This window comes from Ambystoma mexicanum, chromosome 7p (assembly GCF_040938575.1).
Source record: "Ambystoma mexicanum isolate Mex_15411 chromosome 7p, UKY_AmexF1_1, whole genome shotgun sequence".
Classification (NCBI taxonomy): Eukaryota; Metazoa; Chordata; class Amphibia; order Caudata; family Ambystomatidae; genus Ambystoma; species Ambystoma mexicanum.
The window spans coordinates 575532728-575557618 of NC_090939.1; the positions used below are offsets into that span (position 1 = coordinate 575532728).

The following is a 24891-nucleotide window of genomic DNA, read 5'->3' on the forward strand; positions in this document are numbered from 1 at the left end:
AGGGGAGACAAAACAATGATCTTACTAGGCCCAGTGACATTGAGAATGTGCAAGTGCATGGGGGAGCGGAGGGGAAAAGTGCCAGGAGGGGGGAAGAGATGGCAAGTGCGGGGCAAAAGGAGAACATAATAATTAATAATAAATAAAATAAATAATAAAAAGCGACAAAAGTGGTGGTGCCGCCAGAAAGTGGCAAGTGCTGAGTTTAAGACAGTAGACGGGGTAGGTCAGATAAGTGCAGGAAGGGAAAAAAAGGGGGGGCCCGAAGGACAGAGGCTGGCCAGGTGCACGGTGCCATCAGAGTACAGTTAAGCAGAGGAGAGGGGGGCGAAGGCAGAAGAAAAGAGGAAGGTCTTGAGTTGCTTTCGAAACTGGAGATGGTTCTCCTCAAGTTTTAGAGTGGCAGGGAGGCTGTTCCGGAGGGAGGCCCCAGCCGAAGACAGAGATCTACCCCCAGCTCGTTTCTTTGAAAAACGACTGACCCTGAGGGAGTTAGAGGTAGAGGAGCGAAGAGCTCTAAAGGGGAGGTATTTGCGGCTGGATAGCTGAAGGTATTTTGGACCCAGGCCCCAGAAAGCCTTGTGGACAATGCAGAGGGTTTTGAATTTAATCCTTGCATCCACTGGAAGCCAATGTAGAGATGTCAGAGCTGGAGAGATACGATCCCAGGGCTTGAGGCCAAAGACAAGTCTGGCAGTCCTGTTCTGGATTAGTTGCAGAGGGCGGAGAGTAGAGGCAGGTAGGTTAAGAAAGAGGCTGTTACTTACAATAGTCCAACCTTGAGAGAACCAGAGCTTGGGAGACAGTGAGCTTCTGGGGGAAGGAGAGGAAGGGCAGAGTACCTCTGAAGAGGTGCAGTAGGAAGTTAGATTTTTTAAAGACATCAGAGATGTGGGCGAAGAAGGAAAGTGTGGAATCAAAGATGACTCTGAGGTTCTTAGCCTCACTGGAGGAGGAGGGCCAAGGGAAGCCAGCCAGAGAGTGAGGGGAAAAGATGGAGAAGGTGTGTCAATGAGGAGGATCTCAATCTTGCTGGCATTCAGACAAAGGTCATTGGCGGAACACCAGTCTTGAATGGCAGTAAGGCAATCGGAGATGAGAGAGGGGGAGGAGGTGGCCGAGGGCAGCCTGAAAATGAGTTGAGTGTTGTCAGCGTAGCACTGGAAATTTGAGCAGAAAATGGCAATGCAGTGGGCGAGAGTTTCCAGGTACTGGTTGAAAAGCCAGGGCGAGAGATTAGACCCCTGGGGAACACAATAGGACGAGAGGGAGATAGATGATAGGAAGGACCCGAGTATGACCTGGGATGCTCAAAAATAATGTCATGGGTTTTTGCTGAACCATACGTCCATTCCTGCCCTCTTCCTGCCCACTGCATTGCAGTGCATCACCCACAGGCATTGAGCCATCCTCTTCTGGGGGTTGCATGTCCACATCAGGGAGCAGGGGGGCCATTCCGCCTAAGGCATATGTTGTGCAGCATGGCATAGGCAGGTACAATTTGTCCAACTTTTTCTGGCCTGTACATCAATGCCTCTCCAGTCCAGTTTAGGCACCGGAAACAAGCCTTCAACAGGCCAAAGGTCCACTCAATGCAGGGTCTGGTCCGGACGTGTGCCTCGTTGTAGGCCACCTCCTGTGGTCTCTGTGGATCCCGCACGGGTGTCATTAGTCATGGTAGCTGGGGGTATCCAGAGACACCTGCAAGGGCAGAGGTCAAAGGTGTCAGTCAAAGAGCATTGTGTTTATGTTGCCTTTTACAACAGCATCTTGAGTGACTTTCTGTGCATGAATTCTACGAGTATTGTCACACTACATGTCTTAAAAACACAGTATTTGCATTGTTGTGTAACACTATGCACCCGGCTCACGGCCAGCAGTTGTCACTTTGGTGGGCAGTGAATAAGTCGAAAACATTATGTCAAAAGACATAGGGCCTCATTCCGAGTACGGCGCTAACCAATGGCGCTATTAACGCCTTGGTTGACGCCGTACCCGGACCGGCAGCGCCTTGGTGGTTGGCGGAATTACCGCCCCATTCCAAGGTTGGCGGGGCGGTAATTCCCCAATCCCCATTTACCCTTCCCCATTCCCATTCTTGCCCCATAGGGCATAATGGGAGTGGGGAAGGCGTCAATTACGCCACCGTAAATTACGGTGGCGTAATTAACATCAAGGTCCCTTAGCGCCATGGTATTTAACGCCTGCTAAAAGCAGGTGTTAAAAGCACCATGGCGCTAAGGGAACTCGGAGTATGGCGGTAAGGGATTACCGCCACCGCTCTCGTTAGCGGTGGCCGCTATCCCTTACCGCCATACTCGGAATGAGGCCCATAATGTCAAAAAGAAAATTCAAAGAAAAAAAAAGTTGCATTTTTTTAATTTTTTATTTACATGTTTTTTTGGTTTCCGGAGGTAAAAAAAGGGATAAAACTAAAAGAAATTACAAAAAAGGGGGGCTGGGGGAGGGGAACCCCCCATTTCGAACAAAAAGCAACCCAAAAAAAAATTTGACATTTTTTTTTCTACTTTATTTTTTTTAGATATTATGTCTTTCGACATAATGTAATTCGAATTTATCACTATAAACCTGTCACTTTTAGGGTCTGTGATTGTCATGGCAGGATGCCATGGTGCCTGTTTTGGACATGTGCATTGCTCTCATGCATGTGCCCTGATGGTTGGTTAGCTGTACCTCTGCAGGTTTGTGTTGTCTGCGTCTATTCCATGATGGCTTCATATATCTGAGTACATGGGAATACTACTGCCAGTGTTCAATTCCTTTGGTGCAGTGTTGTACGTTGTGGTTCAATGAATAGGGATGGGCAATGAAACATTGTGGTACCTGTAGTCATGTGTGTGTGTGTTGGTAACTTGTTGGGGCAATGTGCACTGGCAACTTCATGCAGGATTGTCCATCATGTCCAAGCCCTGTGGGTTGTAGGCTGTAATGTGTGCAGTGAGAGATCGGTACCTGCATTTGTATTTGTATTTATTTATTTATAACGCGCAAACCAACAGGCCCGGAGGCATCAGGGCGCAATTTGTACAAGGTTACAGATATGCAGGCATAACAGAGAATCATTAAACATTTACACATGGGTGCAGGTATAACATAGAATCATTATATACATTTACAAGAGGATCTTATATACATATGTACAGTAGTTTCAGTGCCGATAGGTGATAATAGCGGTCGGCAAGTCAGGGTAGGTCAGGAAGAAGCGCGAAGCCGGCCTTAAAGCTGGTTGAAAAGCCAAGATCTAGTATTGGCTTTGAAGGTATTGAAAGAGTCTTCCGCTCTAATTGAAACAGGGAGGGAGTTCCATAACTTGGAAGCTAAGACGGGGAAACTTGAGCCCCCTGCTTTTTGCAATTTAAATCTGGGGATCGCTAGACAGTGGGATTGGGCTGTTCTTAGAGGTCGGGAGGTAGAGTGGCGCAACAGTCGACTACCAAGGTAGATCGGGGCTTTGTTGGCTAGGCATTTGTGCGTAAGGGCGAGTGTTTTGAGTGAAATTCTTTGTTTGACAGGTAGCCAATTTAACTTACTTCTGGTTTCTGTGATGTGGTGGTGTCGGGGAATGTTTAAAGCGGCACGAATGGCGTTGTTTTGTGTCGTTTGAAGTCTGTTCAGGTTCTCTTGGCTGGTGCCAAGATAGAGAGCACTGCAGTAATCAATTTTAGCCATAATAAGGGTTCTCGCTAGCGTAACGCTGTTAGACGTAGTGAGGAATGGTCTGCAAGCTGCGATAAGTTTGCATGTGTATGCAGATGCAGATCTGACAGCATTAGTTTGTCGGGTTAATGAGAGTGTGGCATCAAGGTAGAAACCTAACGTTTTGGTGTCTTTTGAGACACAAATGATATTACCATCTATGTTGAATGACTGATAGGATGGCTCTAGTCTGCTCAGGCGTTGTGCAGTGCCCAAGATCAGGATCTCCGTCTTGTCATCATTCAAGCACAACTGATGTTGGGCCATCCAGGCTTGGATGACCAAGTAGACGTCGTTAAGGGCCTTGGTGTCACCTAGATAATCACCAGTGATGGGGATGAGTATCTGGGTGTCGTCCGCATAGTTAGTATAGGAGACACCCAGATAGTCAAGCACATCAAAGAGTGGTTTCGTGAAAATGTTATAAAGTGTAGGTGACACACAAGATCCCTGAGGAACGCCGCAGTGAATCGGGGAAGGGTCCGCGGCTGCGGATGGGGCAAAGACTCTCATGGATCTGTTGCTCAGGAAAGATTTGATCCAAGCCGCAGCCGAGGAAGAGAAGTTGGCAGCTGAATGGAGGTGCTCGCACAGGATCTGATGGTTGACCAGATCGAATGCGGCTGAGAGGTCGAGAAGTAGTAGCATTGCTAGTTTGCCTTGATCCTTTAGAACCTCGATTTGAGTTTTAAGGTCTAATAATGCGGTCTCTGTCCCGTGTCTGGGGCGGAAACCAGATTGTCGTAGACCTAGCAAGTTATTAGTTTCCAAGTAATTTTGATCTGAAAGTATGCGGCACGGTCTAGGATCTTGAGCAGAAATGGTACAGTGGTGATAGGTCGGAAGTTGGTGGGAATGTTAGGGTCTAGGGAAGGTTTTTTAAGCAGTGGGATAACCCAAGCGTCCTTCAGATTGTCCGGGACAATTCCTGTTTGAAAGGAAGAGTTGATGAAGGCCGTGATGAATGGGGCCAACTCATGCGCTGAGTCCTTGATAGTAGGGGCTGGGCACGGGTCACCTTGGCAGTTAGTTGGTTTAATTCTAAGAATTATATTTTCTACCTCTGCCACGGTAAGCGGAGAGAATGCGAATGGTGTGATATTGGTAGAGTCTGGCAAGGGGGCCTTAGTGAGGGAAAGAGCGTGGTTGTCGCGGTTCAGGCTGTCCTGTTTATCTTTGATTTTGTCTTGTAGTGTGGAGATTTTATTTAGTAAGGCTGCTTGGATGTTGGCACACCATTTACTATCTTTCACGCATGTGTCAGGGGGGGCGACTGGAGTTTCAAGCTCTCTTAGGATTTTAAAGAGTTCCTTGGTGTTCGAGTCGGCTTGTATAATGCGGTTGTTGAAAGATTCCTTTTTTGCCGTGATGATGGCATCTTTGTAGGAGAGTGAGGCTAGGAGGAAACTGTCTTTATGCTCGTCTGAGGGGTGGCTTTTCCATCGATTTTCGGCACAGCGTTTGGCTTTGCGGAGCAATCTTAACTGAGGTGTGAACCATGAATTGAGATAAGCTTGAGGTTTAGCCTTTCTAAGTTTGAGAGGTGCTATACAATCAATGGCAGTTCGCATTGTTTGGTTGTAGGTGTGTGCTAGTGAGGTTGGATCAGAGTAAGAGTTGGTGGCTGTGTTAAGGGAAGGGAGTAACAATGGGAGGAGTTTCTCCTTGGTTATATCTTTTTTGCTTCTAGTTGGGAGTGCTGGGGCTAATGGTGACGGGATTCGTGGTGTGGCTTCAATGTTGAAAGTTATAATGTGATGGTCGGACCATAGACAGGGGGTATTGTTAAGGACCTTGATATTGCAATTGGAGCCAGCTACCCAGTCAAGTGTTCTACCTTTAATATGGGTAGGCTCTTGGATGTATAAGGTAAGGCCGAGGTCAGATAGTGCGATCTCCAGGTCAGAGGCCACAGGATCTTTTGAGTCACCAAGACCTAAGTTAAGGTCGCCTAGGATGATTGTTTGCGAATTGTTCTTTGTATTGTTGAGGAGGAGAGAGGAGATTTCACTGACAAAGGTTGGTGCTGGTCCTGGAGGTCTATAGATTAGGTGCATGGTGGCTGTTTGGTTAGGTGTGAGTGCTAGTTTGACAGACAGCAATTCGGCTGATGTGAGTTTGGAATCAGGTAACACTCTTAGGTCAAGAGTATTTTTATGGATGAAGGCCACACCGCCGCCTTTGGAAGAGGCGGTGGGGCGGTCACATCGTGTGATGCCGTAGTTCGGTGGTAGGGCTAACGCTAGTAAGGGGCCAGATGCGGCATGAAGCCATGTTTCGGAGATAGCTAAGAAGTCAAGGTCGGACGTGGTGATGAGGTCAGCTATGTCAAGTGCGTGTGCAGTGAGGGATCTGGCATTAATGAGGGCACCTTTGAACATGGGCAGTTTAACCTCGGTGGTGGTGGGTTTGCATGTGGTGGTAGTTGACAGAGATCCAGAAGAGAGGGGGGTTTGTTTCCTGGTGATGTGGCGGATGTGGCGTAGGCGTAGGCGGAATCTGGTGCCTAGTCTCTTATTTCTAAGAGAGAGGGGGCAGGGTTGGTTAGGTGTAGGTTTCCTAGCAAAGTGATCCAGCCATAAAGCTGGGTCGTTGAGGTATTGGTTGGTATGGCCTACAGTGGGTGCTGCCGGGCTCATTCTAGGTGACGCGAGAGGTCGTGGGGATGCCATGCTGGTAGAAGGCAGGTCCATTTTAACCCAGAGTGTGGAGGTTGTTACCGTAGGTAGCTGGAGAACTTGGGCAAGTCGAAGGGATAGTGTGTAGAGTAGTGGAAGGAGTACACTGACGTGCATGATGAAGGTTCTGGTCACCTAGGTGAGAGAGAAGAGCTAGGTGGCACAACAACCATGTACATAGACAGATCAAATTGGCAGTGAAAGGCAAGGGCCATAAGACTAAAGGCACAACATAAATCAGGGCAGAACACAATCAGTTGTGGTCTATTGGCGACCATAAGGCACAACACAATGTAAGCAAGCAATGTAAGGTGCAGCTTCAGGAGACATCTTCATATTCTAATCCCTAAGGTTGTATATATCTACAGTCCATAAATACTAATTTGAATTGCCATTACCTTCTAATAGTGAAGAACCTGGAGTGGAAAGGGCAGAGTTCCTGGCCCCTGGCTCCTAACAGGCACCCAACAGGCCTTAGTATGGCCTTTGTTGTGGCCGCCGGCGAATCCGCCTGCCGGCGGTTCCAGCTGATGAGATTGAGGCTCAGCCTCGGTTTCGCGCCGCGCTGCGCCCGGCATGGGCGAGTCAGGCGCCGTGTGGGGACAGGGTCAGGCGGGCCCTGTCCGTGTTGCTCGCTCGGAGCGTAGATCCTCTGCTGGGCTGGGGGTGCTGGGGGGGCTCCTGCCCTCACCCCACGATGAAGATGGATGGAATGGGGGGTTCTTGGGCGCAGGGACAGGCCTTAGTATGGCCTTTGTTGTGGCCGCCGGCGAATCCGCCTGCCGGCGGTTCCAGCTGATGAGATTGAGGCTCAGCCTCGGTTTCGCGCTGCGCTGCGCCCGGCATGGGCGAGTCAGGCGCCGTGTGGGGACAGGGTCAGGCGGGCCGTGTCCGTGTTGCTCGCTCGGAGCGTAGATCCTCTGCTGGGCTGGGGGTGCTGGGGGGGCTCCTGCCCTCACCCCACGATAAGGATGGATGGAATGGGGGGTTCTTGGGCGCAGGGACAGGCCTTAGTATGGCCTTTGTTGTGGCCGCCGGCGAATCCGCCTGCCGGCGGTTCCAGCTGATGAGATTGAGGCTCAGCCTCGGTTTCGCGCCGCGCTGCGCCCGGCATGGGCGAGTTAGGCGCCGTGTGGGGACAGGGTCAGGCGGGTCCTGTCCGTGTTGCTCGCTCGGAGCGTAGATCCTCTGCTGGGCTGGGGGTGCTGGGGGGGGCTCCTGCCCTCACCCCACGATGAAGATGGATGGAATGGGGGGTTCTTGGGCGCAGGGACAGGCCTTAGTATGGCCTTTGTTGTGGCCGCCGGCGAATCCGCCTGCCGGCGGTTCCAGCTGATGAGATTGAGGCTCAGCCCCGGTTTCGCGCCGCGCTGCGCCCGGCATGGGCGAGTCAGGCGCTGTGTGGGGACAGGGTCAGGCGGGCCCTGTCCGTGTTGCTCGCTCGGAGCGTAGATCCTCTGCTGGGCTGGGGGTGGTGGGGGGGCTCCTGCCCTCACCCCACGATGAGGATGGATGGAATGGGGGGTTCTTGGGCGCAGGGACAGGCCTTAGTATGGCCTTTGTTGTGGCCGCCGGCGAATCCGCCTGCCGGCGGTTCCAGCTGATGAGATTGAGGCTCAGCCTCGGTTTCGCGCCGCGCTGCGCCCGGCATGGGCGAGTCAGGCGCCGTGTGGGGACAGGGTCAGGCGGGCCCTGTCCGTGTTGCTCGCTCGGAGCGTAGATCCTCTGCTGGGCTGGGGGTGCTGGGGGGGCTCCTGCCCTCACCCCACGATGAAGATGGATGGAATGTATGTACACGCCTTTGACAGGGCATGCATTGTTGAGTTGTGTCTATGCACCCCCGCCCCTCTTTACATTGCTTTTCTGTTGTGCTGAGGGATACATTTGTGTGATGGCACTTGTACTCACCCTTTTATCCACATCATTGCCCTCTGTGACTCTCCATGTATCCAGGCAGTGTGCTGTTCTGCAGGAGCATGGCATCGTGGGTGGAACCAGGGAAGTGGGCACAGTAGTCTGTGTGATGAAGAGGTCTGGATCACAAGTGTTAGGCAGAAACCTGTGCAGTTCCCCTAGGGACCACAGCAAAAGGCTTAAGACTACAGGTGTTGGCAGTAAACCCAATTGGTAGCAGTCTGTACCACCCAGATCTACCTGGTAGCTTTGGCTGAGCAGCCAGACTTCTCTCAAGAAGAGTTAGACAGTATATAGGGTATACAAGTTAGGTACCAAAATACAGTAGCACAAGCAAACACTGACCAGAGTTTCGGTATCAAGTATATAATTATTTATTTAAATACACACTTATAAACACTCTAGCACTATTATTGTAAGCAAGTTCAAAAACACAGTCACTACTAATATATATACTTCCCTTAGTCCTTATTAGACAAGTCTTAGTTAACACCACTTATTTCCAGACAGAGGTGAGCACTTAACTAAAGATGGCACTCCAATAAGTTTAAGAAAAAGGGAGGGAAAAGGCAGAAATTAGGAACAGCACACAACACAATACTTTACAACAACTCAGCAAGGCAGGAAAGTCAAAGTCTACTTGTGAGCAAAAAGTTCAGAGGCCTGGCTCCCTCTTGGAGAGAGTAGAACACCAATGCGCCCAAGATCACACAGTTTCAAAAGGCTTGGAAAGTTTTGCAGAGAGTTTAAAAAGGAATCAGTTCAGAAAAGTTCAGTTAGCCAGCCTAGGGCCAACCCAAGGGGTAAGTTGAGGATTTAAGAGACACCCCACACAGACCGTTGTGAGGGAGGCCAGGCGGACACAGTACCTTGAAAGTGGAGAGAATCCTCCAGCGGGGGCAGTTGTTCCTGGCAGCGGGTGCAAGTCGCGGCGTCGTCCAGAGGAAGAGATGATCTCAATGTGGAGGAAAGCTGAATGTCGTTGCACTGCCAGGGAAGAAACCAGCCGCAGAGTTCTCCGGTAAAAAGGTACTACCCTTTTATTCGCGGTAGTGGAAAAAACGTGGTATCCCGCTTGCCGGGGTGCTTGGCACAGGCAAGGCGGCCACGTGATGCTCCGGGAAGGCGAAAAGGCGGGCAAACTGGTTATCCCCACCAGTCAAAGGAAGAAGACTCTTCGGGATGAAGATCTCCTCTGTCGTTGGAAGAAGTGGTGAGTCGGTTCAGCAGGGCTCCACCGGTGGTGTCATCGTTGTAGGTCGGCTCAGCTTCTCCCTCTTCGGATTCTTTGGTCCTGTGGCGACGTCTGAAGTCCCAGTCCCCAAAGCCCTGCTTTTATTCAGAAAACCCCCATTCATCAGTCCTAGCTGTCACTCAAACATGCTAAGTGGTGAGCCGGGCGGCTCACCACTGGGCCAATCACACAAGAGTGCGACTTGAGTTGCCGAGGCAACTCAGTCCAGGGTGCCTAAACCCCCTCCCACACCCCCTGTGGTACCCAGACAGAGTGGCACCACTTTTGGAGGCTTCTGTGGAGAAGCCCGCCAAAAAGTGGAACAAAGGGCTCGACTTGGAGTCACAGATACGAACACAAACGCCATTTCGGAACCGAGTTCTGGCAAAAAATACCAACCGGTGAATTAATATTAAATAAATAAACCGGCGGTATGTTTGAGGCTATGTTAAAAAGTATTAGCCTCGAACAATGGGAAAATCCCATAATAATATATTCGCGGTTGAATATAAAAAGTAGTATCCACTGCCACCAGCCAAAACTCGCTCAGGGGGGACTGGACAGTGCCCCCTCGAACAACAGATGCAGGGGCAATCGAATTGACCCTACCAGTACGCCCACAATATGATGGTTTGTACTGGTTCTGTTCACAATTTAGGACTAGTAAAGCCAATGGTGACTTTACATGCCCTGGGAGACAGTAATCAGTCCCAGGGTACTGAGTCTATGTTTGGGGGTCACTATGACACCCCTGCGTTACGGCACGGAGGGTGCTGTGTAACACACATAACAAAAATACATGAAGCTCTATCGAGTAAAAGACCCCATAGCCCATAAAACACATTCCAAAGTCAAAGGATATCTTAAATCATGTCTAAGAATGGGAGAAAAAGAGTCTCACTCTTAGCAGGAGAAAAAAATAAACCCCAAAAATCCAGGAAAGCTGCTGGGGGACTCACTAGGTTTGGGAAATTAGCCTTAACAGAGAATTCTCCCTAACAACAAGTAACCTGAAAATTGAGGGAGTGATACTGCTTCCTGTTGCAGTATTCCTCTTATGATGCCTGTGGGGCCACCAACGCCATGTGGGTGCAGCAATGACGTTAGGCATGTGGACTACTGCAGAAAAACGTGCCTTATGGCATGCTCTGGCACCAGCACGTTTGAAAATGTGGATTGTGACATTCCGTGCAACATGGCCACGGAGTGCTGGAAAGTGCCACTTGCCAAGAATTGCACAATGGCCACAAGCTTCAGCTGTTCTCATGTTGAGCCAGCTCTCTGTCATCCTGGATGAGGGTGAGCAGCTCAGTTATGGTCTCCCTGTTCAGCTGGTACAGGGTGACCAGCTGGTTGTCAATGTCCAGGGTGAGGGCCTGACTCGGGGTTTGGGAGCTCACCTTGCATGGCGTCTCCTCCTCCTCCTCTCTGCACTCTGTGCTGTTCTTCCTGCCTCTGTAGGTCAATGTGGAGCAGGAGCAGCTGCATGTCCCAGGTCGCAATGGCTAGTGACAGCATAGTGTTAGAAAGTGTGTTTTGGGGAAGGCATGTGCCTTATGTACCCTTCTTGAGTGGATTGGGTGCACCTGTGGCTTCATTTCTAGCACCTGTATGCGTTTACCTCCACCTGAAAGGTGCAGGTAACTTCACTGTGTTTTTGGTGGAATTTCTGAGGTATTTCTACTTGTAATGCGGCGGAAATACTGATTTGGGTCTGGGTGGTAATTCCGCTGACGGAATTTGCACCGTAGTGGAATCCGCCATGTGTTGACGCTAATTCCACTGGGGTAATTCCACCTGGGCTAATTCCGCCGGTGGAATTACCGCAGACTCATAATTGAACGGTACGTTAGTAATGGTGGCAATTCCGTTACAACCGCTTTTACCATATTCCACCCAGCTTGTAATGACCCCATTTGTCTACATTTGTATCTTTGTAAGAAGCACTGTACACTCCTCTATGAGGGGATTGGACTCCAGCACCCCAGAACAGCTTCTGCCTAGCCGGGCACATTACCTGTTAGCAAACGTTGTGTTACTTGTTAGGTGACTCATCAACTTCTGTATGTTCCCTAACCTTTACAGTAGGTGTCATAATGATATATTTGTTGTCATTATTTCCCTAGTGGAATGAGGCAAACATTTAGTCAATTTGTGAATATTTTGTTAAAGGTAAAGGATACAAATTAAATTAAATGAGTTTTACTTTGGAAATTATACTAAAACTACAGCACTGAGTGCCGCTCATAGAAAATGAAGCAAAATATCATATAGGAACTATGCAATCAATTTACTTTCCGCGTTTGTTTGTAATCTTCTGTAATGAACAAATTATAACAGCCTCTTACAGCTATGTGTTGTGGGGGAGGAGCTGAGTTTAAGTGATTACAGTCACATTCACACTCTAAATTAGACTTTTAACTGAATGAGCGCTAATAATTTATAATATTCATTTGGATACTATAGGTTAGCCTCATATGCCACTTATTTAAGAGAAAACAAAGATATGCTCAGTCAAAGTGAGTCAAAGTAATGAACAGCTCGGCACAGGAAAAAGGCATCCATGGCATTCTGCATTGTCTGTAAAGATCAGATGCTGCTTGATTATCTCACAGAGCTGAGTTGGTTGATATTCCATCGCCCAATCCTGGAGATGGCTGGGGTTTGCTCTGTGCATGCATGGTGGGTCAAAATAAGGGGAAACATTTGGCACGAAAAAAGATTGCATGGGTCTGGAGAGTAACTCCACAGAAATATTAATGTTTAGTCTCCTTTCTTGCATTTTATGAAGGTGGAAGGTTAATTCTCTTCTCAGATAGTCTTTTATGATCATCATCCCTCATTAGATTCTCTCTGTATTGATACTGAGAAAAGGTGCTTAAACTGGTAGAACGAGTAGACTTTTGATTCAGACCCTATGATGAAATTGTGTTTGCCAAACAGAGAGAGCCAGAACCACATTGGAAGCAAAGGGCATTGAAACATGCATGAAATAAACACAAAATGTTTATGTTGGTTGTGGGAGAGGGTGGAAAGTGGGGTGAATAAGGGTTCTATTGTGTCCTCGGAAATCAAAACATGCGTTGTCCTGCAAACAATAGTGTTGTGTTTGCTATAGGATTATTTTGGTTATTATTATTTTGTAGTCCTATTTAATCATTAAAGAGTGCCACAGAACTTTCCTATTTAATCACAATTGAATTATTCACTATTACATTGTTCTAAGTGAGATGGTGTGCTGGTAGTCCTTCCCCAAGAAGAGACAAATATTGACACATGTTGAGCAATTACAATGTTTGCACAAATGTATGTTGTCTTTATCATATAATGTCTGCTTAACATGAAGGCGTGTTAGATATGGGGGCCCGATGAGATCATTTATTCAAAACCTTTAAAATAAATTCAAAAGATTTAATCTTCAAACGTAATTGCTCCTCATCACATTTCTCAAGTTAAGCCAACAACTGCATAGCTCTATGTAAAGTTTGCAATGTACTATCTGTTTTTCTATTCTCAGCGTTCAGTGAGAACGACTGTGGTTTGGGAGATTCTCTAAACAATGTCAATAGTTCTAAGTTCTCTTAGTCTAAAATCCCAGTGACAGTGGGGGTCATTCCGAGGTTGGAGTTAAGGGATTACCGGCGCCTGTAAGGGCACCGATGGCGGTAATCCCTTACCTCCGTATTCCGAGTTCCCTTTGCGGGTCCCTCTTTACCTCCTGCTTTTAGCAGGAGTAAATTACGGGACCCGCAAAGTGACCTTGGAGTAAATTACGGCACCGTAATTTACGGTGCCGTAATTACCTCCTTCCCCATTCCCATTGAGCCCTATGGGTGCAGAAATGGGGATGGGGAAGGGCTATGGTGAATGGGGAATTACCGGTCCATCCAACCTTGGAATGGACCGGTAATTACTCCATTCACCATGCCGTTATTCCATGGAGTAAATAGCTCCATGGTTGCCAACCATGGAGCTGTTTACTCCATGGGGTAGTCCTAACTCGGAATGAGGGCCAATGTTTTTTTTTAAAAAATTCTGCATCTTAAAATATATAGCGTTAAATAATACCAAGAGGAAAAGCAATTATGTGAAATTAAACATGCTAATGAGACTGTAGGAACTGAGGCACTTTGCTACCTCTATAGTGATGTTTAACTAGTCTCCTTAATTTAATAGAATTGTGTTGCCAGAGTGCTGAATGAGTTTTAACTATACATGTGTATGTTTTGTTTGATAGTCAAGAATGAAAATCCATTCCGTAAGTCCAAATCAGAGGATTATGTGAGTTCAAAACAGTGGTTACAGAAGTACAGTCTGAAGGCTCAGAAGCTGACCCTCTATGATGCTCTAGCTGACTGTGCGTTCCGTCACAGTGATGGGGTTGTGGACATCAACATGAAACCAGAGGATGAGTCGTTGCAGACCGATGCGGTGAGTGCCATTTGAATGTCTGCAGCTAGTAGCACCTTACCTACAGATCAGTCTTCTTGATAATGCTGCCTTCCTTATGACTTTTTTGCTTGAAAAGTCTTTCTAAAGAATATCTTATGAAGGAGAAAAGACAGACCTGTAGAGCGACCAAGAGTCTGTAGGTAGAGTAAGTCATTGAAGAAAGTAAGGATTTTAAGTGAAATGAAAAGGGGCCATAGAAAATAAATGCAAATATTGTATTTTAAAGATTACTTGCAAGGTACCATGACAAAGTACCCTGCCTTATACTGGAGATTCCTTCTGGTGTTCACAGAGGGGTGTGTAACCCTAGTCACCCTCACTTAGTCCCCGACTATGGTAGGGGTCAGCAACTTGTACAACCAAAACACTACTGATACTTTAAGAGGTGTACAGTTGTCTAGGAAGGATCAGTGACCCCCATATGCAGGGTAGCAGCATCTGTCTTGGCAACATCTGAGGGTGTAGAAATACAGGATTCAAGACAACACCATTTTAGCAAGCAGCTACCACCCCACAAACACTCACTGCGCATAGGGGAGGACACACAGCTCCGCTTCAGAAGCAGATAACACATATACATGCATGGAAAGAAACTCTGGCATACCCGGCTTTGAAAGATGCACTAAGCATATAAATGAATATAAATGAAAGATAAGCCTAATGAATTAGGTACATCTGGTCCAGGTACCACAATTACAAGGGACCAGACCAAATCCCAACACTTTCAGGCCACATAGCTGCAGACTCTTGGTCTGAGCACAAACCAGTGGCAGGGGAACTCAGGATATTTAAGCACTCGCTTACCTGAGAGTGAGGTAGGTTGTTGCAGGAGTTCAGAGTGGGTTGGCGATTCAGGAGGGAAATTGAGGATGGATTTGAGAGAGGGGCAGGAGGAAGCAGAGTTAGATGGAAACAAGAGAGCGGGAGATGTAGAGATCAGGATGTGATTGGAGAGAGAGACATCAGGAGATGGTAGAAGGGAAACATTAGGAAGGGGGAGACTGACATCAAGCAGTGGTTGGAAGAAAACATCAGGAACTGGTTGGAGAGTGATCTGAGGAAGAGACTGGAGAGCGACATCGGGAGGGGGTCGAAGAAAGATTTCAGGTGGTGTTTGGAGGAAGAAATAGCAAAGTGCTTGCAAGTGAGAGCAGGATGGTTCCAATTGGAGAGGCACCGATCCAAAGGGATCAAGCTCACAGTAGGAGGAGGAACAAGCATGTGGTGTGGTGTCAAGGAGGGGCAGGACAAGAACAGCAGGAGAGAGGTGCTACAGCAGCTAGAAATCAGGACCCAAGTCAAGAGAAGTGACAATACCCTAATAGACACCAGAGAAACGATGTAAAGGACACACTCCAAAATATAAGTTATTGAACTATATACATTCAAGGCGAATATTCATATAATGCAAAGAGCAATTGATGAATACACTTTGGAAAAAAGTATATAATATAGAAACCCACTAATGGCCCTCAAAATATTATGAGAGACCATCAATGCTCAACTCAAACAAGAAATTCATATCTACTCAAAACATTTAATGAATCAAATAATATACATGTAGGAAACATACAAATATACTGTTGTAAGGAAGAACTTCAGGGGGCATCAGGCAAGTTCACTCAAGTTCCTTTATTTAGGAGTACATAAGTAGAGCCCCACAGGAGACCCACTGGCACACACCACCCTAGGTAGCTCAGTCCAACTACCTGAGCTGGAACACAGTTCACGTACAAACATTCCAGGCACTCATCAACATTCTCACAGTGACATCATTCACTCATGCATTCAAGGGATCAAGACATGACGCACGTCCCTTCTTTCATAAATGAAAGCACATATCTTAAACAAGTACATGCAGACTCTCAGCACCTAGAACCAACTATCACCAGCATGCCCGAATATCATTACAACATCCTCAAAAATCCGAATAAACCAGACACCTCCTGTCCAGAGCTGCCACATCCAATGGGCTACAAATACCACAAAGTTAAACCACTAAGCAGAAACAAAACTTCTTCTACCTGGGTCCGCCACCCAGAGGTCTCGAGACGGCCACTCCCGAGCACGAAACCGCCATCAAGAGTGCACACACCCCAAAAACGGGCTCTACCACACAAGAGGCAGAAAGAAATGACGACAGTCCTGCATTGTCCAAAGGATGGACCCAAACCATGTCAGATAAACCAACAACCACATCTTCTCCATAACCACTTTCACAGGGAAAATGCACAGGGGGGCAAACACCATACCACAAACGCCCACAACATTCACCACCACACACACCTTCCCCTTGTTAATAATAAAAAGGTGCATAGTCGGCGGGGAATAGTAATGTTCACCGAAGTGTACAGGTGAGATGGCAAAAGAACACACAAAAAAACTTTCACCAGAACTCCAAACTACAACTCATCCTGAAACACTGGCCAGACTAACACCTCAGCCAGAAACTTTCTAGGTGTCCTCTCCACCGAAGCAGGACCTACTAACCTACCAAAAGTCACTATTAGCCACCTATGAGCGTTTCCCAGATTACTGGGCCATTTGAACAACACCATTGAAGCTGAGATGGTAGACAGTAAGGAAGAACAACTAACAGATCAATGGGAAAAAAACAACAACAAACCGTGCTTCAACCCAACATCAAAACCAGTAACTGGTCAGGACACACTCATTTACTCATGACCAAAAGTCCCACTGACCAGATACACATAGCTTGGCAAAATTAACAATGGTTGACTGAAAACTACCTGAGCCCTGTACTCATCACAGGTCACCTGCAATTACAGGAAAATACCCAAATCAGAGGTGAATCTGCACACAGGCAAAATGCGATACCTGCTCACCTTACCTGAAAGTTACTGGCTGAGGATCTAGCTTTTAGCTGCTTTCGCGCAACAGTGCCAGGAGTGCTTGTCGTCCTCCTACAGGAACTGAAGTGCCATCAGCATGGGCTACGCTGCTGGCGTTCCTTGTAGGTCAGCTTCAGGTGGAACTATTCAGTGTGAGTGGACCAGTGCTCTAAGTTGTCTCAAGGGCAGGAGAGGAAAACAGTAGGCAAATTGCCTAGCACAGTGCTTACACGACCATTGAAGATGCTGTTGCCCAGGAGCTTCATTGTCCTCTGAGATCGTAAAGCCTTTAATGGTGTCATCGAGAGTCCGGCGAGTGTGGTAATCTCTGGAACACCTGTACGTGGCTCTGACTCTGTGCTCCCCACAGGTTTAGAAAAAGGAACCCTCCATCGTTTATACCCGTGATGACAGCTAGAGACGTGTCATGGAGGAAGTGTTTCGATTCCAGCGTGTATGGAGGCTCTAGCGCTCCCATTATCTGTCTCCACAGCCGTATTTGATACGTGGACTTCTCATGTTTTGGTAAAACGGAGTGTATTAAATCTAGGACGTCAAAGAGACCTCTACTCAACACAAGATCAATCTCCACCAGTAGGGAAAAACATATATTTATATCAAGGAGAAAAGATGAAACCAATAATTTTACTAGACCCTTACAATCAACAAATCCCAGATATTCTGGCAAACAAGTCTGTAAAAAATAGACTGTAAGCTGTAAAGTAGCAAAAAATAAAGATAAATATTTAATTGACAAAGTATAAATACAAAAATTATTAAACAGGTAAAAAACGACCCAACACAAAAACACAGTGGAGCAATTAGAATGCTACCTAAACTATATCAGATAAAAACTTGAAACGTGATTACACAAACCCAAGAGACATATTCTTAAAACAATAAACATTCTGCATGTGTTGTCAAAACAATTCCCAGCATGTTTCTGTTCTTCCACAGCCTCAAAAGGGCGAACATTCATCAGGGGAAAACCTTCTGTAACGTTGCAGGCTGCTTCAACACTGCAGGTGAATGGGTCAATTTTCACATCACCAGAATAAAGAAGTGCCTAAAATACAATAAAAGGGAATGATCTTAAGAAAAAGGGCCAACAAATTACTGAATCAATACCCATACCATGGTACAAATTTCCATGGCAATGGAGACTAGAGACAGGACAAAGCAAATATTGTCTATCTCACTGTTAATTCACAAAATGAACTACATAAATACCTTAACTGAGTATTTTCTTCAGGGGTATGCTGGCAGGTGAAGCTATACCACAAAACACCAGTCCATGGGTGTATCTGTTGTTACACGCGGAACATCAATTCCGCCCAATATTCGGTCAAGAAGAGTACTGAAGAGACAAAAAACCAACAACCCACATGAATACGAGTCGAGGCTGGAGACAATTTCACTATCACAGGAGTAATCACATATATTAACCTCATCCCGTGAGTTACCTTAAATCAGAAGGTTGAAAACGGCGATGGAACACATCTCGGGACACACCATGGCACCACTGACTGTAGGGTAGTCAATAATGCATGTCTTAGTCGCCTACAAATTACAAGTCAAACACAGACCGTTAAGTATTAGTTGCCCGCTGTAAAGAGCAAACCAATCACCAATAACCGAGCGTGGTTGTGACACCTGTGTCTAGTGCATATAACGTAAAGTATTAATGTGAGACATCCCACACTAACTATATCGTGAAGCCACTTCAGTTAAAAGGAAACTGAAGTTGCACGAGTACCGCAGCCAAGATAGGTACACCGTAACTAATTCAAAGCAAACATATCACCCGGCAGCGTGTATTCTCATAGAGGCACCAGTAACACATCTTACCAGGTGAGCACGGCAATTGCTGTGTAAACGGATCAAAACTCGTACTTCCTACATGCACCGGGGGACAGCCTCACCTCTAATTGCGACCGGCACGTCCGACAAATCCAGAACCCGGAAGTGTATGTCGAACAACAAAACTTTAAAAGGACCAATCCAATGAATCAGGGAATCGATATAAAAGACGGACTCCACCCAGGGTACCACTACGGCTACAGATTGATAACACACTACAAACATCAAAAAACTATTCCGCCATGAAAAAGAGTTCCACATAAGAACCCCAGTTGGGTAAATGAAGCCGAGAGGTGTAATTGCAGAGATAAAGAACCATTAAACCGCATTGAAGCAGCCTGCACACCTTAAAATACATAATACATAGCAGTGTCCATAACAGTATAAATGGTACAAAAAATGCAATCGCCACAATTTATGTATGCAATACACCTATTCACATACGACAGGTTGACATGAGTAAACAGGAGAACAAAATCAAACTAGAGAATTCCATTATTTAAAACAAAACCACAGATTCTTTTTGCACAAATATGGAAGTTTACACAATAGCATCTAAGGTTATTCTAGCACTCAATCATGTAAATATTTTAAATGAACATTCAGATTAAATTGACACAATTCAAATCCATAGCCTCATTTAAACCAACTTTATGGCTCTGTAATTTAAAAATCATCTTCTGTTCAAAATTGAGTAGCTTACAGTCTATCTCTTGTTTGTTCCTTCCACTAATCCTTTTCAGAATGTACCACATAAATTCTGTATGTAAGTGTTCTTTCTCCAAAAAATGTTTAACCAGAGGGGCAGTAATAGTCTTATTCTTAATGCAACTGCGGTGTTCAATCATTCGTACTCGACACATTCTATTTGTTTTGCCTATATATTGGAGGCCACAAGGGCACCTGATCAAATATATGACATTAAAAGTATTGCAATTTGTCATTTCATCAAAATTCCATACTAAATCTGGTAAAATTTGCAAGGTACTCTTCTCTTCTGTCTGTGCACACATGCTACATTTCCCACACGGACAATGAGCTTTAATTTTAGGCAAACCCCACAGAGTAGTTAAACGTACTTGTTTGTCCTGTGTTTCAGTTATGTCATTACGAACAAACATGTTCCATAAACGTTGCCTCTTCTTGAAAGTAACCAATGGTGGTAACACTTCTTTGCCATAATACACTTTCCTCCATGCTTTTTTAACAATCGTTTTGATTTTGTAAGACAAATCCGAAAAAGTGTTCACAAACACTGTACCAATCCCTCTTGTTTCTCTCTGAGTTTTTTCTAACAGAGCTTCCCGATTGTTATTATAGGCCCTCTTAGAAGCAGTTTTAATCACATGTGGGGGGTACCCCTTGTTCAACAATTTTTCGGTCAAGATATTAGTACTCTCACTATAATCTTCCTTACAACTGCTGTTCCTCTTTAACCTAAGAAATTGCCCAAAAGGAAGATTCATTTTCAAGTGTTTTGCATGATGACTGTTGAAATTCAGAAGGGCGTTTTTATCCGTGGCCTTGCTATACGGTTTGAATTTCAGAACACCCATAGAGTGGTAGATGGTAATGTCTAAAAAGTTGATTTCACATTCGCTAATGCATTTGGTAAACTTCAAAAACTGGTTTTGTAGATTCAACCAATCTACAAAACCATTAGCCTCTTCCACAGAGCCATCCCAATATCGTCAATATATCGGAGCCACTTCCTCAATTGATGTAAAAAGGGGTTAGTGGCCTGATATATGACAGCTTTTTCAAAAAATGTACATAAAGGTTAGCCAAATTTGGCGCCATAGCTGCCCCCATAGCGGTGCCCTCAATCTGTTGGAAAAACTTCCCTTGAAACTGAAAGACATTTTTGGTCAGTGCAAGTTCCGTGCACCATAGAATGAAACCATTACTCACTGGATGTCCATCTCGTCTGCCTAATAGAATTTCCTCTACAACCTGTGCCTTATGGTCCTGTGCCTTTTGTGTTGTGCCTTATGGTCGTTAACAGACCACATTTGATTTGTGTTGTGCCTTATGGTCGTTAACAGACCACATTTAATTTGTTTTGTGCCCTATGGTCGCTAACTGACCACATTTGACTTGTGCCCTATGGTCACTAACTGACCACATTTGATTTGTGTTGTGCCTTATGGTCATTAACAGACCACATTTGATTTGTGTTGTGCCTTAGGGTCACTAACAGACCACATTTGATTTGTGTTGTGCCTTATGGTCGCTAACTGACCACATTTGATCTGTGCTATGCCTCATGGTCGCTAGCTAATTATTACCTAAACCTGCTTGTTAGTCGCGCCATCTACAAGCCATTTTGCAAGTGTGCTTAACTTTGAACCCAGCACGACCCAACTAGCCTGTCCGCCCCAGGTACAGCTTACAAGTACTAGCGCAGCCTACAACATCTACCATCCTTCCAGTAGCCCGCCCCAAACCCATATCTGAATTATGCCAGCCTGGCTAGTATTCATCATGTTCCCTTTCTGCATTATGCCCGATTGCATGCCATGTAGCAGTAATAGTTTAGCATTTAGCAATGGACTCGCCAAGCTTGGGTGCCCCAGACACCACCCCGTTCCCTGACCCACACCCTTCCTGCCATCCCTGCCCTCTTTCCCCCATAATGCACCTACAGACCATAGTACTAAAGTCAGCGTTACTCTAGGTAACCCTACACCTAACCTCGCCACAGATGACCACTCTGAAAATATCCAGAACTCATGCAACATTCTAGAACATCGCCCTACAGCCCACCCTAACATCACAACCCGTAACGACAGACTAGGCTGTAGACTCCCCACTTTACTTAGCAAAATGACCAACAATCCTACAACTAAAACCACTAATAAAAACATAATTGCAAACACTGTGCCACTCAAAGGAGCTTTACTCAACGTTAGATCCATTGTGGCCCACCCTACGGAAATTGCCGATATCATCCAGTCCGCAGACTTGGACTTCTTTGCCACCACAGAAACCTAGCTTCATGCCGCAGCAGGCCCCTCTCTAACCCTCGCGGTTCCAGACAACTACTCCATCCTCAAGGCCGACAGACCTAACGCCCGTGGAGGAGGTGTAGCACTTATATTCAAATCTTCACTTGACATTAGATCTGTGACCTCCCTTCCTCTAAATTCCTGTGAACATCTATCCATTAAAATTCAAACCACCCCTAAGAATACTATCACCCTGGAACTAATATACAGACCTCTTGGTCGCACACAGGTTCCTTCAAGGAAGACTTAACCTCCCTCATAGCTGAAAAGTCTAAACCCCTATCACAGAATATTATTTTAGGTGACTTTAATCTGGGATATAATGATCCTCACGACACGCCAGCATCCTCCCTGGCTAATGCACTCTGCGAACACAACTACACCCAACTTAACACCCTACCTACACATCAGAAAGGCAGAACCTTAGACTGGATGGCTGCCCACAACTGTAACATTATCTGCAAGAACCCCCAACCACTTATATGGACTGACCACTTCCTACTCTCATTTGACATTAGCACTAATAACCCTCACCACATACAGTGCCCACCTGCACCAGCATGTCTGACGCGAAACAAGCAGAATATCACAGCTGAAGCCCTCATCCCACTACTTCTACTCACGCTAAACATGATCCCTTACACCTCGGACCTCAATCTACTAGTAGACACCTATAATAACGCCATGACCAAAGCTTTCAACCCTGTTGCCCTTCTAAAACTATGCAAAGGTAAACCTAAAGCACATCTTAACTCCTGGTACACACCAGAACTTAAAATAATAATAAATAATAAGTCCAAAATTGAAACCCTTTGGAAAAGGAACCCGACAGAGGTACACAAAACCAATCTCACAAATGCATCCTCCCTCTATAAAAAAGAAATAATTTGTACTAAAATGGAAGCCTACAATATAAGAATAAGTAATGCTAGCTCCAGTACCAAAGAATTGTTCACCATCCTGAAGGAGTTAGAAAACCCCATTCCACCCTCGGACATGTCCGTGAAGGACCAACTCTGGTGCATTAGCATCCAAGATGCTCTTGCGAACAAAATTACTGGCTTACAAACAAAAATTGAAAATAAAAGACGACAACTTTCCAATAGTAGCCCCACCTCTAGCCCCCCTATCCGTAGCTCACCCACCACCCCCAACACTAATCATGGATTCACCTTCAAAAAAGTAACCCCACTAGAAGTGCAAAAAATCATATCCTCCCTCAAACCGTCAAACTGCAAAGGGGACAGCTGCCCCTCACAGACCATAAAAGATGCAGCAAGAGACCTTGCTCCCTTCATTTCGAAGCTTATAAACGTGTCATTCTCCACCAATTCGGTACCTAACAATTTGAAACAGTCATGGGTCCTCCCGCTACTAAAAAAAACAGACCTTGGACCCAGCCATCCCTACAAACTACAGACCTATCACAACCGTTCCCTTCCTGTTAAAGATCCTGGACAGAGTTGCCTATTTGCAAATTCAGCATTACCTAGAGGCCAACCAATTACTTGGATTACGTCAGTCTGGCTTCCGGCCCCAACATGGAACTGAAACTGCCCTTGTTGATCTTAAAAGTCAGATTGACGAAATCAAAGATAAGGGCAAGGCTGCCATCCTACTCCTCTTAGATCTCTCTGCAGCTTTCAACTTGGTCGACCATAAAATACTTTGCAACCACCTCTCCACTGCTGCCCACTTTTCCCCCTCTGCCGTCCCGTGGATACAGTCCTTCCTGGCCAATAGAACCATGAGAGTCTTCTCTCCGGTGGCTGCAGCAGACCCTATCCCCATCACTTGTGGTGTCCCGCAAGGCTCATGCATCTCACCCACCCTATACAACATCTTTACAAAGCCCCTCTTTGATAAATTGGACCGTCTGGGTGTCACCTAAACAAACTACGCGGATGACACCCAGATACTCCTCACCATCTCGGGCAATTACAATACTGATGTAGCCAGGATCAATTAAATCTTCTCTGTCATTCAGGCATGGATGGCCACACATGGCCTCTGCCTGAGTGACGAGAAGACTGAACTTCTCATTGTTGGTTCACCGAACAACCTGCAAAAACTAAGCCCCAACTATTCTAACATCATAATTGATGGCAATACCATCCCAGTCGTCAAAAATGTGAAAACATTGGGCTTCTATCTCGATGCCAATCTTAACCTCACCAAGCAAGTTAATTCAACCGCCTCAGCTACCGCCTACACAGGAAAACTAATTAGAGCTTGTAGACCATTTCTTTCCTCTAACAGTTGCCTCACGCTAGCCAGAGCTCTTATACAATCTAAGTTAGACTACTGTAACAGCCTCTACATAGGGGCTAACTGAGCGATAATCAGTAAACTCCAAGTCCTTCAAAACAATGCGTTACGCTCAGTGCTAAACATTCCCAGGCATGAGCATATCTCGGCCACTAGAACTTCATGTAAATGGCTCTCTATCCAACATAAAAATGATTTGAAAATCCTCTGCCTCACTTACAAAGCCCTCAACCATCTAGCCCCTCCCTACCTTACTAATAAACTCACCTTGAAATCCTCCATCAGAACCACGAGATCTTCCAACACCTTATGTCTCACAGTACCTAGATTTACCTCTAAAAGATCCAGAGGCTCGAGCTTCACTGTCCTCGCCTCCCAACTCTGGAACTCCCTGCCACTGAACATTAAGTCATCCAAATCCTTCCTGTCGTTCAGGAAACTTGCCATTGGATGGCTTCTGACTAAAAGTCAACCTCTAAGCTAGACTTAGCTAGAAACTGTACGAACTGCACATGTCTCATTTTTGTTATGACTACTCTCTATTACCGCCACTTTCTGTATATTTTGTATATAACTGTTGTCTAGTATCACTGACTATCACAATGTACTGTGCCATGCAACCTGTACTATACCATAACCGCTATTACCACCACTGACTGTACATTTTGTATTTAACTGTTGTCTAGTATCACTGCCTACTACCATGTACTGTGCCTTGTAATTTGTACTAAGCGCCCTTTTACTCTCGGGTCTGGAGCGCTATAGAAATAAAATAAACAAACAAACAAACAAATCTCCAGAGTAGCTCTTTGAGAGATCATAGTGTAAAGGGATTAGATGTCCAAACTAATAAGTAAAGTTTGATCATGTACGAATGGTAAATTCTCTATTTTCACAATGGTATCTGT

At 45.9% G+C, this 24891-nt stretch overlaps 1 protein-coding gene across 1 annotated transcript in view; it reads left to right on the plus strand.

The window, feature by feature from the left end:
- VWA3B (von Willebrand factor A domain containing 3B) overlaps positions 1-24891 on the plus strand; it is a 2300294-nt gene that overhangs the window by 404076 nt on the left and 1871327 nt on the right. Inside the window, exon 6 of the mRNA XM_069636259.1 lies at positions 13781-13974. Coding sequence (XP_069492360.1) covers positions 13781-13974 — 194 coding nt within the window. The remainder of the gene's footprint in view (positions 1-13780; positions 13975-24891) is intronic.